This window comes from Falco cherrug, chromosome 2 (assembly GCF_023634085.1).
Source record: "Falco cherrug isolate bFalChe1 chromosome 2, bFalChe1.pri, whole genome shotgun sequence".
In the NCBI taxonomy this organism is placed as follows: domain Eukaryota; kingdom Metazoa; phylum Chordata; class Aves; order Falconiformes; family Falconidae; genus Falco; species Falco cherrug.
Genome location: NC_073698.1, coordinates 77,322,823 through 77,340,656, shown reverse-complemented (window position 1 = coordinate 77,340,656; position 17,834 = coordinate 77,322,823). Strand labels below are relative to the sequence as shown.

The window sequence follows — 17,834 nt, the reverse complement described above, 5'->3', positions numbered from 1 at the left end:
GGGAGTGGGGCCAGATAAAAGAGTAAATCTCTAATCAGGTCTGAATTATGATGATGTAAAATAAACAGAGATGCACATCCCTATTTGCTTTTGCAAATTTTTAAAACACCAAACACATACTTCTTTTCTGAGCTTATACCAAATAGACATTAAGCTCACTTACCAATATATTTTCATTTCCCTGCTTCTTTAATATAATGGTAGGGTCATCTATTGAAAGGATAACAAAATCACATTCATAAATGGAAATACAAATACATTATGTAACTTAGAATTGTGAGCTATGAAATTACAGTAATAATTATTATAATCCTTTATCAAATACTACCAAAACATCTCAAAGGCTGTAGACGCAGAATCTTTATGCTTAAATTGAAAGATACATACTTACTGTGATCGGACATCATACATGCATTAAAGTAAACTCACTTGCTGGTTGTGGCAGACGAAAAAACAGCAGAATGTAACCTAAAAAGGGGTGGCTTGCCTTTTGAGGCTACATCGCCTTTTAAGCACTGAACACAGAGGATCCCATATAATAAGGCAGTTAGTAGTTTGCTGAGGTTTTGGCCTTTTACAGAGCCCATCAAATGTGGTATAAAACCAGACAAAATACAATGCTTGCAAGAACGATGACTTTTGCACACTCACCCATTTTATCAAAGAATTCATCTAAAGCTTGATGAAGAAATGGAAAGTTTTCTCTGTTGTCTTCTAACAGCCATATAAAACAACGGGTTTTCTCTAAGGGTGGTTTTAAGAAATAATCACAAATTTCTTTGTCTTCAGAACTAGTTGTCACATAGTCAAATTTACTACCATACTTCTCATTCCAGAGGGTGGTTAAAACTGAAAGGTCAAGTTCTTTTAAAAACTGTCCATATTGAAGAAGGAAGTTCTTTGTAGCTGTCAGACCTAAAAGAGATGAAAAAACCCCATTTCATTCTGGCTTCAGAGTTTTAGTGATTACAGTGGGATATTCCTCTTCAAAGAGGAACAGTTTGTTCTAGAAGTGAAGTATACAGTAGCTGAAGCAGATTATGTAAAACCTTTTGTATCTTGAAAATGCAAACAAAAATGGTAAATTTTACTCTTAGTCAACACCAAATTATTATTAGCATAATAAATCTACAAAAATTCCTCAAAGGACATGGACACAACAGAAGAGAATTAAGAACCCAAATTTTGTCCAAGGTTTTGGCATCTTACATCCATTTTGCCTGCAAAACCAAACTCCTGCCTTCATCCAATTATAAATTCAACAGGAAACTACACAGCAAGGCAAGGCTACCAAAGAGCACCAAGTTAAATTACTTCCAAATCATAAAATCAGCTCAACTTTTATGACAAACACCACCACTCCCCCCAATGATTTACCTTCCAGAAATAAATTTATACAAGTATTCTTTAAGCCTACTTTGGAATTTAAAGACATTATAAAAATCAATCTGTTCAATTTTCTCTTTCTTACATGGACAAAACCCTGCCAATGCTTTGCTTGCAGAGACAAGAGAGGTTGTTTCTGTGTTACCAATAGTCAAGCTTCTCTAGAAATCCTGGCTAAGGGTCAAGTAAATGAAAAAGAGGAAAGCTTTACCATTTAAAGTTAGAAAAGTGAGACTGGAAAACAGAGAGGTTATCTTTTAATCTGTAAACTGAACAACTATGTTAGGGTAAGGTGTTCTGCTATTACATAAACATATAGCCTACCCAAGTTGTTAAGATGTTTAAGCCACTTGTGTAGTTTGGGATCCACTTCTTCCAGTTCACTCAGCACATGGATAAAACCCCTTGTTTTTACTCTGTTTTTTTCTTGAATTAAGTAACTGATGAGCTGCTCCATCACTTCACATGACGTGCTACTAGTTTTGGAATATGACATGTAATCCTCCTCACTGATTACAAACCATGAAAGTAATTCCTTTAATAGTTTGGAAGCATCGTAAACAGCTGTTTTTATTTGCTCAGCATTTAGACTGATATGCTGCAGGACTCGATCACCATCATATAAATCCTGAACACTACCTATAATGGGATTTAAAAAAAAACAACAAACAAAAGAAGATTACATGTCTGTTTACCACAATTAAAACCACCAACTTTAAAGTACAGATAATTTGGCCTAAAGTGGTGTTTCTCATTATTTGCTTTATCACGACACTGAAAATTACAGGAAGTATAGAACTTTTCACAGAAACTAGCTTTAGCATTATGAATTTGGTAAAACATTGTTTTAAATTTGGTTTACACAAACAAGCAATCCTTAGCACCTTACTAGATTTCAGAAAGGAAAAAAAAAATACCAGCTAGCAATAGTAGCTTCCAGCAATTGTCTATAGAGCTTTATCTATGTGGGCTGCATGCCAGCCCTCACGCAGAGGCAGAACTCCCCCGAGCATCAGTTCTCAGAGCAAGGGCACACTTCTGAATGCCTGAGCATATACCTAGAAGCAAACCTTTGTCCTGACCCTGCCACTGGTTCTTTGTGGAACTAGAATGAAAAAGATAACTGGCTCATATCAGCCTTCACCTTCCATTATTCTTCAAGACCACACATTTATAGAATGCCACTTTCACAGCTTAACTGAGAGTAACTATAGTCAAAAGATGTAGGTCTGGAAAAAATTAAAAAAAAAAACCCAGACACTACATACACAGAGAATAATTAAGCATTGTAACACAAACAGTTAGAAGCTTACTAAAGGATTCAATGAGCTCTACAGGTGCTAGCCATGCCTGATTTTATCCTGCAGGAGGCTGCATTAAAAACCTCTGTATCTTACAAAATGCATACAAACAAGTGCTCCTCTCACTTGCACTTCCCCCCCAAATTAACAAGCAGATTTGTTTTTATTTAAAAGGTAGCTATGGCTACTAATGAAACAAAACAAAAAAAAAACCTCTTTGTGATCTAGCTAACCCCTGAAATTGGCCTCTCAGCCTCTCAGAAAGTTTGGGAGATTAAATCAGGTGTTTTTGATTTCCTCACAAAATTTCCCCAAGCCAAAAAAACCTCCAGGGTAATAGATAGCTTGTCTCCAACGACATGCAAGACCCAATTTTATTACAGAATTAAATCATGACAGATAAAAAGGGTTGGCCAACACCAACGCACATTTTTCTGAAATGTGTTAAGTTGCTTCATGTTGACATATTCTTGCATCAGTGTCCCAACTTTTACCCACAGTACTTCAGGGTGAGTGTGTTTGTCACACCAAAGGCATTTTTAGTCCTTGGAAGTTTTAAGGGCATTTAGGACAGCCAAGTCACATAGGTGTAACTCAGTGACCTGCAGTGGATCCAATGACCAGAACTAAAGATACGCCACTGAAAAGCAGACAGCCTAGATTTCAAAAAAACCCCAACACAAACCCAATTGAACATGATTTTAGAAAACCACATGGAAGCAAAAATAGTAAACTATGGTGCTAATTGGAAGGGACCACTCTCAAACAAAATGATTAAGAAAAAAATTCTAAAAAGAGTAGCACCCGAGAGCTTTTTTAAGAGAAGGTGCTGGGATATGCCACTGAACAGGCAACAGGGTTCTGGAGAACTCCAAATATGGCATGTACGAGATGAAAAAGTGCCCTCGGTATTTAATACCAAATTCTACAAGGAAATCAATGTGAGCACTATTTTGAAGTTAACAATGCAGACAAAAATAAAATAAACAAAAAACCCAAACAAAACACATCCATTTTTCTTTGCACTATAGCTTGCCCCAATACAAAATGCAGTAGAAGTTCACACCTCCGAAATAGGCAGCACTGCAGAGCAACATAACTGTAACACAAAACCTGAAGCATTATCTAACTATATACTTACAGGTTGAAGTATTTTATCTTCCCCAATCCTCTCAAATATACTTACTCAAGTCACTGCAGTTCCTGGGCTTCAGATATTGTTTGTTCTTTAACTGAGATGCAGTTGGGGTTGGTTTGTTTTTTGTTTTTTTCTTTTTCCCTGTAGCAGTGTCCTAACTTGCTGGGCATAAAGCTTTTTCTGAAACTACTTTTAAATAGATTAACTTTGAATTGGAGCCTTTGCCCTCTTCAGGCTGCTTCGTTGTGAACAATGAAGCAAGAATAAAAGTTTCCTACAACAAACTTAACCATATGCTAACACCTTATAGTATTTAGAAACTAAAACCAGAACCGAAATAAAAGTAATTTTAAGTAAAATTTAAGAGGGGAATTATGTCCCACATTAGTATTCTACTATAATTTGACTTAGGACATTCAGAATGCTAATTATGCTACCTCATGATAACTTAGAACAATAATCTATACTTCCACATACCACTGTGATCACTGCATTGAGATGGTTCATTTCCATTTCCCATCTGGTTTTCTTCTATTTTCTTTTTAGCAGAATTCTGTGCCTCTTCTCGTGCATGTTTTCTTTGTAATTTTTTCTCTTGTTTAATCTTTAACTTCCTAAGACTGAACAAATTAAGCAGTGAGCCTTACGTTAGTTCAGGTAAGTTGCCAAAGGAGTTCAGCACATCTCAGTTATTCTTCATGTTTTACAATAGCTGTAAGCTCCATTCTATAAAATACTATGTTGAGAAGTACAACTATAATAAAGCTAGTTTTCATTTAGAAGTTTGGAGACCACAAAATTTCATAGAAGTTTCATAAAGATCAAGTATGTAAGTGTAAAATATCCTCAAGATGCAATAACTTTTACTCCCATTAAAGATGTCTGAATTAGGATTAACTTAAATACTATCAGGGTTTTTTTCTTAACTTATAACTCAGCATTTTGAACCAAATACTAACATTTGATTTCCTTAACATTTAAAAATCAATTTTTTCTATCCTCTCAGTGTGATTCCTCATTATTTATAACCTTACTTGACCAAAAAGTGTAAACTCAAGTTATATGTCAAAGGTACATGCATCAACAACTGAAATACATCATTACATCCAGCTTTTATTCACACTTCCAAAACATTCAAAGTTGGTTAGATAGTCAGTTCTGTGGAACAGTGGTGCTGAACTTGGGCCACACAGCAATACCTCCTCTCCCATCCAGCTAAAAACCTTGATGAGCTTCTTCCCTCTAGCAAGAGGAAGGAATAGAACAATGCCTGCAATCTCAGACTGCAAAGAGAGGTGGTACTCTAATCTAGTACACTTGACTTTCATGTTGAGTAATTAAGACGCTCAATCCATTCAGAAGAGTAACAAATGCCTGTTCTTTTCTAATTGTTAAGTATTTTAGTACAAATTAAATACATGTATGGAGAGCAAAAGAAACAAGTCCTCAAGGTCCGCACACAGCCTCCAAATCACACTCTCCTCAAAAAACATGTTACTTCCCTGCCTGCATATTTCACAATGAAACTAGGTTCCAAGTATAGAAAACTTAAAGGTGACTGCCACAATTTATATTCAAAAATTCTTGGTTCAAATTGCTGGGAAGTCAATGGTGCAATGGACAATTCATCCCTTAATACAGATGTGTGGGGAATCAGATCTGCATCAACTCATATCCTGTATATTTGAAAAGCTTCCTGTTACCAAACAGATACTTTTTTTTCTAAAGAATCGTATGACCAGTAGAGAGTAACCAATAACTTATTCAGTAATACCAGTTAACGCCCTCCTGTGCTCACGTTATAAGTCTGTAGCTCTGTATCTTCATTTACAAGTTAATTTAAATGATTTTATAATTGGAATATAATGTGTTTTACCAGACTATTTAGTTTATCAGAGGCAAAGGGCAAGAATAGCTTTCCAAAGTATTTGCAGGATTTTAGCAATTCTTTAAAAAAGGTATGAAAACGAATCCTAGAGGAAACTGTTTTGTTCTCAAATTGATTCAACCTAGTTTTAAACAGCAGAGAGCTTACCTTGAACATTTCTGTTTAATACAGCCTCCTGGTGGTTCCTTAGGTTTTGTGATTTTTTGTTCAAACTACCAAAATAAGTGACATCATATTAATTAAATTTGGGTTACAATGCAACATTGCTGTACTCAAACCTAGGAATATTTGATGCTTTGGAAAGCAGTAAAAGTAATACTATGAAAGAGATAATGCAGCCCATATGCAGCCTACTGAAGGTCCACCTAAAGTTACCCCCTACTCCTACAATCTCGTATATAGCAATACATCTTTATTTGCAGAAAAGACAGGTTGAAAGATAACACAAAGTCAGGAAGAACTGGAGGCTATTTTGCTCTACCAGTGGACAGAAAGCAAATGTGACAATCATTTTTTTGGTTCTCGCAGATCAATACTGCCCTGGGAAGATGCATCCATCTTACTGTGACTCTGTAGAGGGTAACAACACTCTTCCAATACAATCATTTCATTTAGCAAGAACAGCTCTGACTTAAACTAACACAGTTCCTTTCATGTCACACAAACTAAATATAAAACGAATCTCTGGTTCCTATACATGACAGTTCTAACCAATACCATAAGGCAATGCTTGCTCTACCAGAAGACCAGGTAAGAAGAGAACAGGTAATTAATATTCCTACGTAACGTTCAGATTCTGTGATTAAGACAGCATATTACTTCTATGTTTGCAGCTACATTCTCAACTTCACTTTATTTCCTTTACCACAGTGAAAAATTTAAATATTATTTTCATATTTTATATGAACATTTACTTACTTCACATTTTACCAGACCAGAAGAACTGAAAATAACTATTTTTGAAATAAGGCCTGTACAATCAGGAGTGATACACAATTCTTGAAGAAAATCCTGCAGGAGAAAATGGGACACACAAAGACATTTAAATGCATTCAAAACCTATGTTCTTATACAGATTAGTTTCTTAATTTGAGACAACCAAGGTAATTAAAGCTAGCACAATCCTAAACTCTTACTGGATGACGAAAGCACGTGACAGCTGACTTGGCCAAGGTCTGCAAATCAAAAAGATCCTAGATCTGTAGCATACAGCTGTTATTCCCAAAGGTATGGCAAAACCCCTCCAACTTCACGTTCAAGAGTCAAGTTTAAGAATATTCTTTTATGAGTTCATACATTGCCTGGATTTCCCTTAATTTTATATTGGCTGCTGATACTGTATTTTGTAAAATTCCTTTAGACATTCTCAATGTCAAACTGTTGCTTCAACCTCAAGACTGTAGAAGGAATAAAACTTCCATATGGGAGGACATAAATGATACAAGGGAAACAGGCTAAGCATACTAAGCCTTCACACAGACAGGTCTTTCTTCTGTAAAGAACAGCAAGATTCACCCATACTCGCTCATCAGTCAGTTTAGCAAGAGACTACTCTTTCCTGTGTCTCCTCCTGTCATTGTCATGCAGGTGAAACATCAGGCTGTAGCACTGCACTTACCACAAACCAAAAGGAATGCTATAATCTTGACTTAAAAGAAAAAAAATATGCTTATAGTCTGACACAGCTCTTACCTTATCATTTTTATCACTGTAGTTTGTTGTTTTCAACTTTTTCCAACAGCCGATATGAAACTCCACTCTACATTGCTGACAGCAAGTAATACGTATAAAACCCTAACATTGAGAAATAGTATGAATTTAACATTAAAAAAAAAAACAAACACCACAACAGAAACCAGTGCACAACTTAACAGTAGATAGGATAAGATGGTGTGTTCCAGATACCTCTAATATCAAAGGAGGCAGGAAACATGTAAACAAAGTTTTATTTCCCAAACCCTTTTAGACTAAAAATTTACCTTAAAGTCTGGGTCTGTAAAAAATATTTGGATTTTGGAGTGGCCATGGCATTTCTGATATCGACAAACTGCATCTGGTTCCGGAGGGAACTTGCATTCTTCAATACAATTCTTTAAAGTCAACTGAGAAACATAAAATTACATAGGACAAATTGTGCAGAAACCAGGAAGTTGTTCAGTATCTACTTGCAAACTTCTAGGGAACTCTGCAGCGAAACACACATCTTTCTGAACAGCAGATGACTAATACCAAAAGAACAATTCTTTTCTAGGGAAAGCTACGGAAGATTGTCCTTTTATGGCAAAACATTCGAAAGCACATTTGAACTTCTATCAGCTAAGTACTCCTAGCTTCCCTGCATGCACGTTTATCTTGGACCAATGTTTTACATGCTGACCAATTCCAAATGCATGAGATAAGTAAATTTTCTATTACCAAAATGATGAGCCAGGTTACTCAGATACCGTCTGCTCATTACCACTGTTCCCTAGCCCTTCAGAGTGCCTCACCTGGGATCTGGGTTACTGTAAGGGACTAGAATAAGTTGACCTTGCACTAGCACTATATAGCAATAACCACAAACGGCGCCCGCGCGGGGACACTGAAGAGGAGGCTCACAAAGCCCAAACCGGTGGCATCACCCAACTGAACCAGGAGGCGCAGGAACTTTGACTGTGTGCACCCATCACCTACAAAGGAGGTGAGCAGTTGGGAACCATGGGAGGGAAGTTAGCCCAAAATCAGCAGTGCAGCCTGGATGTATTGCGACAGCTGCTTGCAGCTCAGCAACAAGCCGCAATGGGTCCACAGCTAGTAACTTTGGACCCATGACCAAGTGTTGGACTTTCTACCTAACTAATGGCACATTGCAAATCACTGCCTGGCAAGCAGCTGGCAGACAATTGTATGATGCTGCCATGGAGGGAGACCTCGCTGCAGGAAAGCATTTGTCAGCCTGGTGGCAGATTCTGACTACCCTTCACCAAGTGTCGACCAATTCTACTAACAGTGCTAAACCAGGGGAGGCTGCAAACTCCACTGACAACGCGGCTCTTCTCAACACACCATCAACAACGGTGATCCTGTCTGCACCTCCTCTGCCCTCAAAGCTCCCATCACCAGTTGCAGCAGCCCTGATGGCACAGAACCAAATGTGGAAACAGGACAACTCGTACAATGACTCCATCGACACTGAGAACCCTTTTGATCCAGGTCTTACAGATTTGGAAAATGAACCAGATTTCTTCCTCCCATCCCCCAGCGAGTTGACCGTGTTTTTGGGGAGGGTGAAAGGGAGTCCAGGGGATTGGTGGCAGGAATGCAAGCAGGAAGCGTTTAAACAAGGGGGTTTGGGAGTCGCAGTGGCATGTCCAGTATTTTATCAGCCAAATCAGCCTCCAGAACAGTAGCCTATGCAATATGAGGCTATCAAAGAGCCAAGAAAAGCAGTGTGGGAAAGGGGAATTCATAGTACGTTCACTACGTTCTTTCTTGAAGCAATGGCAGAATCTTATACACTCGCACCGCACAGTTGGAGGTCACCTTCTTCACATGGTGCTCACCCGATGCAATATATGTTGTGGTTGTCTGATTTTTGTGAGCTATGCATAGTGGCCTCGACTGGGGGGCTTGTGTCAACCCTGGTGTCCGGGAATCAAAATGGTGGCGTGACGGCCCCTGGCGCTTAACAGAGGGTGAAAGTGCTCAATGGTCTAAAGAGAACAACGTGGAGGGAAAAGGCTTGATAAAAATCAGTAACTTTCCGGCTCTCTCAGAACTGGAACTATTGGGAACCATAAAAGCATCAGTGTGTTTCCATCTGAATCACACTAGCGGGCCATATTTCAACAGCACAGGCACTGACCTGACAAGTAGGTCAGCAGTTTATCAGATTGAGTCCACCTGGTGCAATTATATAGCACCTAGAACAGTAAACCCAGCAATAGGCCCGGGAAGCCTTTTGAACAACACCTTTTTGATCGGTGGGGACAGGGCCTGGATGGGAATTCCGAGCAGGGCAGCAGGAGGGCCTTGCACATTTGACAAACTTTCTTTCTTTCACCCCAGTGATTTAGCCATTAGGGCATGGAAACTGCACGACCTTCAAGAACGGCGTAGCACAAGCTTCACAGCAGACCGTAACCCTCAGGTTCATTTCTGGAACACAGCGCAACGCGTTTTTGCTTCTCTGATCTCCTCTGTACAAACGGCACACACCCTTAACTCGTTTAATAAATTAGGCTGTTGGCTTGCTAAAGAAAGTAATGTTACAAGCACTGCTCTTTCAGGTATATTAGCAGATATCGATTCTGTCTGTCATGCATCCCTACAGAACCGAGCTGCTATTGATTTTTTTATTGTTGGCACAGGGACACAGGTGTGAAGACTTTGATGGGATGTGTTGCATGAATCTGAGTGACCACTCTGAATCAATTCACACAAGCATACAAAACTTCAAAGCCTTAAAGATTTACAGCAAAGCCAGGGGTGGGATGGCTTTGGACTTTTCTCATGGCTGGGAAACTTCAGACCGTGGATCAAAAATATTGCAGGATTTATAATAACCGCCTTAACTGCCCGATTGATGTTTGTTTTATGTCTCCCATGCCTCTTTTTTTGTGTTCAGTGCTTATTTGACCATAGCACGAATCAAGTCATGGTCACCCAGCTGCATGCAACCTTTGCCTTATCGCAACTAACAAAAAAGGGGGAATTGTAAGGGACTAAAATAAGTTGACCTTGTAGAGAAACAAGGTTGAATTGGCAGAACTGTTAGTGTACAGATAAGCAGACAAATTTGGCAGCGAAACCACAAGCGTGTGAACAGCTCTGAATAAGTAACTGCTTTGCTACACATAGACAAATTCCCAGGTGCCTTAATGCACATTGGCACATTCCAGGGCAGAACTTGGGTAGATAAGCGTTTGTATATAACTAGCACTTGTATGCAATAAACGATCTCACTTCTTCACTGACTTGGGGTCCATGCCTTCCTATGCCACAGATTACAGGATCACGTACATTCCCAGGGACAGCTCAGACCTGACTCTGCACTGGAGCTACAGAGATCTCCCTGAATAGTGTCTAGGTAAAGACATCACAGTAGCTTTATGTAAAGTCAGTTCCGAGTCCCACAGGGTTTGCACTGAGCCCAGATTAATAAAACGTTATTAGAAACAAACAGACCACCAATTACAGCCTTTCAGGTATTTGTATTACATTCTCTAGAAGTCCCAGACCACCAACGTATCACTGTGGCCAGACTACTGTGGTGTCAGCTGGGGATCTGTGAGAAATCTTTAGGTCAGTTTTGGTTTCAGAAACAACAGTACTGTTGCTTCTACCAGAAATGAAGCAGGTCAGTATAGTATAGCCAAGTTCATACACTGAATAACCTAGCAAGTTCTACTATGTCAAACTGCATCCATGCAGAGCAGCTCACGCATCTTACCTCTCATGACATGGTTTATCCAGAAACCCTTAACAAATAACAGTGACTCAATTATAGTTTAAAAACAGTAACAGTAATAATAATTAAAAAGAGCTGTGGAGTGTGAGAAAGCAATTTGTAGTGTCAGATCCACAAGTCAGATGTTTCAAGTCAAAGAGTGAATTTTACCATACAACTCCCACTGCATCAACCAAGAACTACATGGTCAAACTCTCCTACTTGGTTTTAAATACAGCATGATTACTGCAGTTTTCAACTTCACATTTTTGCTAATTTGAATTTTTAGCTGGTTCACTCTAGCATTACACTGTATATAATACATCTACTTAATGCTCAGTAATGTGCAACTAAGAAGTCAACACATAATGAAACACTTGGAGCAGATTAGAACAGTATTATTAAATGGAAATACCCAAGCATAGAGCCTGACACAGAGCCCCCACCTTCGTGCTGTAAATGGGATGCTTCCCATATGCTCAAATTTGTCCTCAGAGTTCTGCTCTACAAAGACCAAGCCTCGGTGCTGACAATACTCTAGACAATGAGCAGCAGCACTTGTGCTGGCTGCTCCAGACTGAAACCTCCCTTTCACCCCCCATTTCTGTTTGGCCTTGACAACGGGGGGCCAGGGAGGAAGATGGGAGGATGACAACCTTTTTATTTTTTTGAAAGGCCATCTGACAGAACAGGGGTTTTTTGCCTTTTATGCCTTTTTTTCCCCTTTTTTTTTGTATTTTATTTTGAAACATACCTGTAAATTCTCTATCCGTGTCTCTTCAATGACCTGAGATGTTGTGGGCCAAGTTAATACTCCAGGTACAATCTTGTGATTAACCATTGTTTGCGATTTCATGAACTGATCGAGTGCATCTGAAAATCTGAAGTTTGAAACAGGTACAACACATTCAAATCATATATGAGTAACTTCTACGTATCATACTCTTCACAATTTACTTTATGAGGGGGAGGAGGGGGCAAGAATATGATCTGTGGAATGAAAGAGTACCTAGGTAAAGACATCACAGTAGCTTTATGTAAAGTCAGTTCCGAGTCCCACAGGGTTTGCACTGAGCCCAGATTAATAAAACATTATTAGAAACAAACAGACCACCAGTTCGTTATCTGTTTAAGGACTCTTCAGTATAAAAGACTCAAGGCGTGAACCAGTAAGCCAGCCTGCCCAGAGTCCAGATGTGAGGCAGGCTGAGAGGCTGCACTGACATTCAGGGGACCCATGACCCTGGGTGTGCCTGTCAATACAGAGAGTCAGGACATGTGTATGTTCATGACTGACCTTCAACCCTGATCAGCCAGGGAAGAGGCACAGGACTCTGCTGCCTATATTTATGTTTTAAATGAGTTTTACATGGGAGCTCCTCTGCTTGGGGTAGTCTAGGCAGCTCAGCTGCGCTGTCATGTGTGTGTTTATGCACCCCTTTGGGACACATGCAGCCTAGGAGTCAAAACTAGGGAAACGAGCTGCATCTGTGGGACTGGGACACAGACATCTCCTGGGCCTCAGATGACTGCACCTGGCTACCCTGTGGAAGGAGGAATCCCCTCTCAGTTTGCAACACACTCTGACCAGGTGCTTTTAGATATTGCATATAAGAAGGGTTTACAGTTTGATATTAAACTTATTTATTTGGCACTGTACTGGGTTTATGTGGCCAGGTTGTGCTGGGAGGGGGGGGCAGCAGTGCTGCAGGGGCGGCCTCTGCAAGGAGAGGCCAGGGCTGCCCCAACCCCAGCTGGCTCCAGCAAACCCACCACGGGGCACAGCTGAGCCCCTCAGGCAAGATGGTGGCACCTCACGGAAAGCATGGGTAAGAAAAGACAAAACTTGCTGCACAGCTGTGAGGAGTAAGGAAAAAACAAAGTGTGAGAAACAGCCCTTCAAGCACCAAGGTAAGAAGGGGGAGGGGAGGAGGTGCTCCAGGCACAGAGCACACGTTCTCCTACAGCGCCTGAGAGGACCCTGCTGGAGCAGGTATCTGCACTGCAGCCATGGAAGCTCCCTGCTAGAGCAGGGGGACATGCCCCAAAGGAACTCAGGCTGGCGGAGAGGGCCCATACAGCAGCAGGGGAGGAGGGCATGGAGGAAGGTGCAGCAGAGAGGAGCTGTTACAGACCGATCACAACCCCCATTCCACATCCCTCTGGGCAACTCTGGGGAGGAGGGGAAAGCAGAGGAGTCAGGAATGAGGGAGCGACGTTGAGCCTGGGATAAAGGAAGGGTAGGGGAAAGGTGATTTTTACTGTTTCCCACCATCCAACTCTATTTTAACAGACAATAAATTAAATTCTTTTTCCTCAAGCTGAGTCTGTTTTGCCTATGACTGTTATTAGCAAGTGATCTCCCTGTCTTTTTCTCAACCCCTGGGCTTTTTCGTCTTATTTTCTCCCCCTCTTCTGTTGAGAAGGGGGAGTGGGAACACAGCTGGATGAGGATCTGGCAGCCAGTCAACCCATTACAGGGGATTTTGATTAAGTAGAGCAATACAGTGATATACTGAAATCACAACACAAGCATAACATAGCAATTGCAATACACTATCGAATCAATACAAACATGATTCCTGTTACCGGTCTCTATACGTTTACCATCAGGATGCTGGGAAGAAGTACCGCCAGGAATACGTGGGCTGAAGCCAGCTCAAGCCCTTTGCTCTTGAGTTTATCAGTACTTACCCAGTTTCTGCACTTTATGTTCAGCTAAGCCACATGCACACTCCCCTCCTCTCCCCCATGCTGGTCTGGCTACCTCAGGAAGACATTATCTCAGGGAACCAGATGACTCACTGGTGCAGCTGCTTAATCTAAAACCAAGGTTACCCTCCAGTCTCCCTAGTGTTGAGATAAGTTAAGCTTTCTTTAAGATACATTTCTCCCTGAGATCATTGTTTTTTTGTAGTTCATCTATGAACTCTCCTCCACTGCAGGGGTGTGCTGATCAGTCATATCCCCATGCCCTGGAGTCCGCTTGATTCAGCGGCTTCCATCAGATTCTTAGCAGTAACAAACTTAAAGTTGTAATAACTCAGTCTGATGTATGAATCAGTGATTAACAAAGAATAATTTAAAAAAACCCTACATCACGGTTTCTCAAATGAAAGTATTATACCAACCTGTTTTGTCTGAGGTACACTTTTCCAATTCCATAGTATGCCAAACAACCAAATCTTTCCTCCTGGTACTGTTCAATTATTTTCTTAAACTGGTCTTCAGCCTTTGTCAATGCCTTCAAAGTAAATTTAAGACAAAAATATGTGGCACTTTGCCAGAAGCTTTTGACTTTCCCTCTCCTTTTCTTGCTCCAGTAGAGTGGGTCAGTATGCCCTATTCTTTGATCACTTCTGAACCGTAAAGGGAATTAAGCAACTCTATGATCACACACAAAGGCTTCCCTTTTTATAAAAATGGCAACTTACTCAGTAAATAAGGGCTCCCTCTGAAATAATGAAATTAAATGATTGATCTCACTGAGCTACAACCACCCAGACGTTTTAAAATTCATTGGAAGACACTGAACAGTTTTAAAACTGCAGAAAAAATTAAAAAAAAAAACAAACCCCAAACAACCCACACTTTTGTTTTGGTGTTTTCGAAAACCAAAAGCATTCTTTCTTTTGTTTTGAAAGAAGAATGTTTGCATCAAAACCACTAATGTATAAATACATTACAACAAAGTAGAAGAAAAATAATTGACTATACTTCATTAATACTTAGGAATCTCATTTGAAAACTTAAAAAGAAATTTTATTTGGTTGCTTAATTTATCAAAAACCATTAAAGATCTAGTCTTCTATTTTACTGTATTTATTTATTATTTATTTATTAAACTGTATTATTCTAAAATTTAAAGTTTTCCTTCCCCACTAATTTTATGTCTCTTAAGAAGAGACAAAAACAAATGGCCAACTACCTGAACTAGAATTTTGAATAAAAGCAATATAGTGGCTTAATGTCATACCTCAGGCTGTCCTATTCCAAGAAGAGCAGTGGCATGTCCATAGATGATTACAACATAATTAATAATATGAAGATTCAGTTGCTGCAAATAGAGCCAAATTATAGTAGTAACACCCACAAAAACACTTTTCTGGTAGCTAGAACATTACTGTATATTGTGAATTGAAGATCTTCACTGCAACAGAGCTAGAAAACTCTTTTCTCATCATTCTTATCATAGCCTCTAACCAGATTTATGTTACAACTAACATAAAAAGTAAAGGTTAACTACAGCTTTACTGCTGGTCATTTGGTACCCCTATGCATTTCAAAGTGATACATCCTGAAATGTCTGCTCTTAGAAAAGCTGTAACTACAGGTCTTACTATGTTGACTTCATGAAGTCCAGTGTGTCTTTGCTACGTTTCATGTTCAGAACTGAGCAGATTTTTTCTTCTTTTAAATAAAACCCACCACCTTTTCTCAACCTTTTTCTTCCTAATAAACTAGGTCAAAATTCCAGATGGATCGGTGCACTACTTCCTCGGACAGGCTTACTTGTTGGCATTGCAATAGCCCTTACTAAAATGAGAGCTTGAAACACAGCAACACATGTGCACACACATTGTCACACAAAACTTAATACTAGAGTACAATAATTTAAAGAAATCCAGAAGAACAAATGTCAGTCAATGACTGATTGGCTAGAGATATATATACACAAAATTTCACAGTATTTGCTGTCAAAGAGTTACCTGACCTGAGAATATAAATTCTTTTTACCCTACCTTATTAAGAATAAAGGTTAAGCTGACAATGGACAAATAAGATATTTGGTAAGAGCATCTTGGTTTGTTCTTATAAGAATATTATTTTGCTAAATATTTTTCAGATTGCATCTAGAAATGCACGTGTATGCTGAACATTACAGAAATACATCCTATGCTACTACTGGGTTTTTTATCCTGTTCTCATTTGTAAGCTCCTTGACATACTTATCAGTGAAACACCTGGCATTGTAATCAACATCACCGGCAACAACACAGTAATAATGACTATTTTGGTGGAAGGAAAGAATGAAATACTGCAATGAAAGCATAACCTTCAATTACTTTGATAAACTAGGTTATTTTTCTAAGCTTACCTTTAATTCTGAAGGATTTAGAATGCTCAACAATTGCGAAAAGGCTCGTTCAGCACTGTGACATCGCTGGTCCATCAAGGCTGTATAACCGTCACAAACAAGGGATTTAACATCTTCTGGCAACATAGCTAAATCCACCTAAAATATTTAGGAAAACAGTAAGTCCAAGAGAAAAAAGTATTTTCCTTTGGGGTTCGTGCTTTGTGGGTTTTTTTAAAGCAAGCAAGCTATTTGCTAAAATACTTACCCAACAGACAACTGTTAATATTGTGTAATTCCTGGAGTTTTATCACAACTTCACTTTTAAAGCAGCAGATCAGGTACATTTTTATAAAGCTGTTTTAAATTCAACTTCTAAAAACTTAAGTTTTTCATGGACCTACTGCTGCTAATCTCTTAAAAATCTAGGCTTTGTTCTAAGGTTATACCCTTTTCTCTCCAGAAAGTTTCAAGTATAGTTCAGCATCATTTTAATCCTTCTGACATATGAAAAAATCGCCAAACCCAGACCTACGCTCTTCCTCACTTGTACATTATTTTGTGTACAAACATTTTTGACAAACCTGAGAACTATTCCTTTCTGTCTACACTTTCTCTCCATCTAGGTTAATCGTTAATGTTAGAAGGTTTCAGAATGCATTATGTTATTAGCCTTTCACTACAGATACTTCCTGAAGTCTGAGGGAATTTCCAGCAGTGAAACTGTAAATCAAGACAAGCAGCTGCAGAATTAAGAACTTCCATTCCCTTGATCTGTTGAAACACTAAAATAAAGTTAGCTTCAGGAGCAGATCACCGTGGCAGGGTAGAAGTAATCTGACTATTTAAGAAGCTCCTCCAACACCTAATCCTGCAATCATAAGTAAAAAGCAAGAGTAACGAGGAGGCCCACCTATGTATTTTAGGCCACTGCATCATTTCAGTATGAATTAATTTTCAATATGAACAAAAAGCCTATGAAGTAGGATTACCTAACTGCCTTTTCCTCCCCTCTGTCCCATATGCCAGCATTTGAGCCTGGGATTCTAAAGACAGGGGCAGAGAAAAACTGAAAGAGTGGGAACATTTGCTGAGAATGGAACATAACTTTTGAGTTGCCCTATTTTTGTAACGTTATTCCAATGGAGTACTTAACTGTATTCCTGTGAACTGAATTACACTTTTGATATACTAAATTTATGTCCTGAATATTTTCCTAAGCATCTATGAATTTCAATTTTATTTTGTCTTCGTCCTGTCAACTGACTAAGAAGGACAAACATAAGAAAATACTCATGATCTAATAACAGTTACAAACAAAAGTGGCAGGGACAGTGGAAACTACAAATAGATAAAGAAAAGATCAAAATGCAGAAATGAGCTAACGAAAAACATGATTAAGACTTATTTTAATTTCCTAGAACTAATGCTACAAGTTAATGATGTCAGAGCACAGAGTTATAGAACAGGACAAATTATATTAATTTAATGTTAAGCTAGTAACACGTGAAGCTGATTAAGCCAACTAAAAATGTTACTTTCAATACTAATAATGCATTAGCCTTACAAAAACAGGTATTTTCAAGAAAATAAGGGCAGAACCTGCACCTTCTTCA

The 17,834-nt window shown here is 39.1% G+C and overlaps 1 protein-coding gene across 7 annotated transcripts in view; it reads right to left on the bottom strand.

The window, feature by feature from the left end:
- Window positions 1-17,834, bottom strand: part of TTC3 (tetratricopeptide repeat domain 3) — a 72,415-nt gene that overhangs the window by 23,779 nt on the left and 30,802 nt on the right. For all 7 annotated transcript variants that reach the window (XM_055703236.1, XM_055703237.1, XM_027804434.2 and 4 more), the window contains 12 exons: window positions 16,240-16,377; window positions 15,118-15,198; window positions 14,273-14,385; window positions 11,896-12,022; window positions 7,693-7,815; window positions 7,406-7,507; window positions 6,632-6,724; window positions 5,861-5,925; window positions 4,303-4,445; window positions 1,711-2,025; window positions 652-915; window positions 164-210 (listed from right to left, as the gene is read on the bottom strand). In XM_055703236.1, the coding sequence (XP_055559211.1) occupies window positions 164-210; window positions 652-915; window positions 1,711-2,025; window positions 4,303-4,445; window positions 5,861-5,925; window positions 6,632-6,724; window positions 7,406-7,507; window positions 7,693-7,815; window positions 11,896-12,022; window positions 14,273-14,385; window positions 15,118-15,198; window positions 16,240-16,377 (1,611 nt within the window). The remainder of the gene's footprint in view (window positions 1-163; window positions 211-651; window positions 916-1,710; window positions 2,026-4,302; window positions 4,446-5,860; window positions 5,926-6,631; window positions 6,725-7,405; window positions 7,508-7,692; window positions 7,816-11,895; window positions 12,023-14,272; window positions 14,386-15,117; window positions 15,199-16,239; window positions 16,378-17,834) is intronic.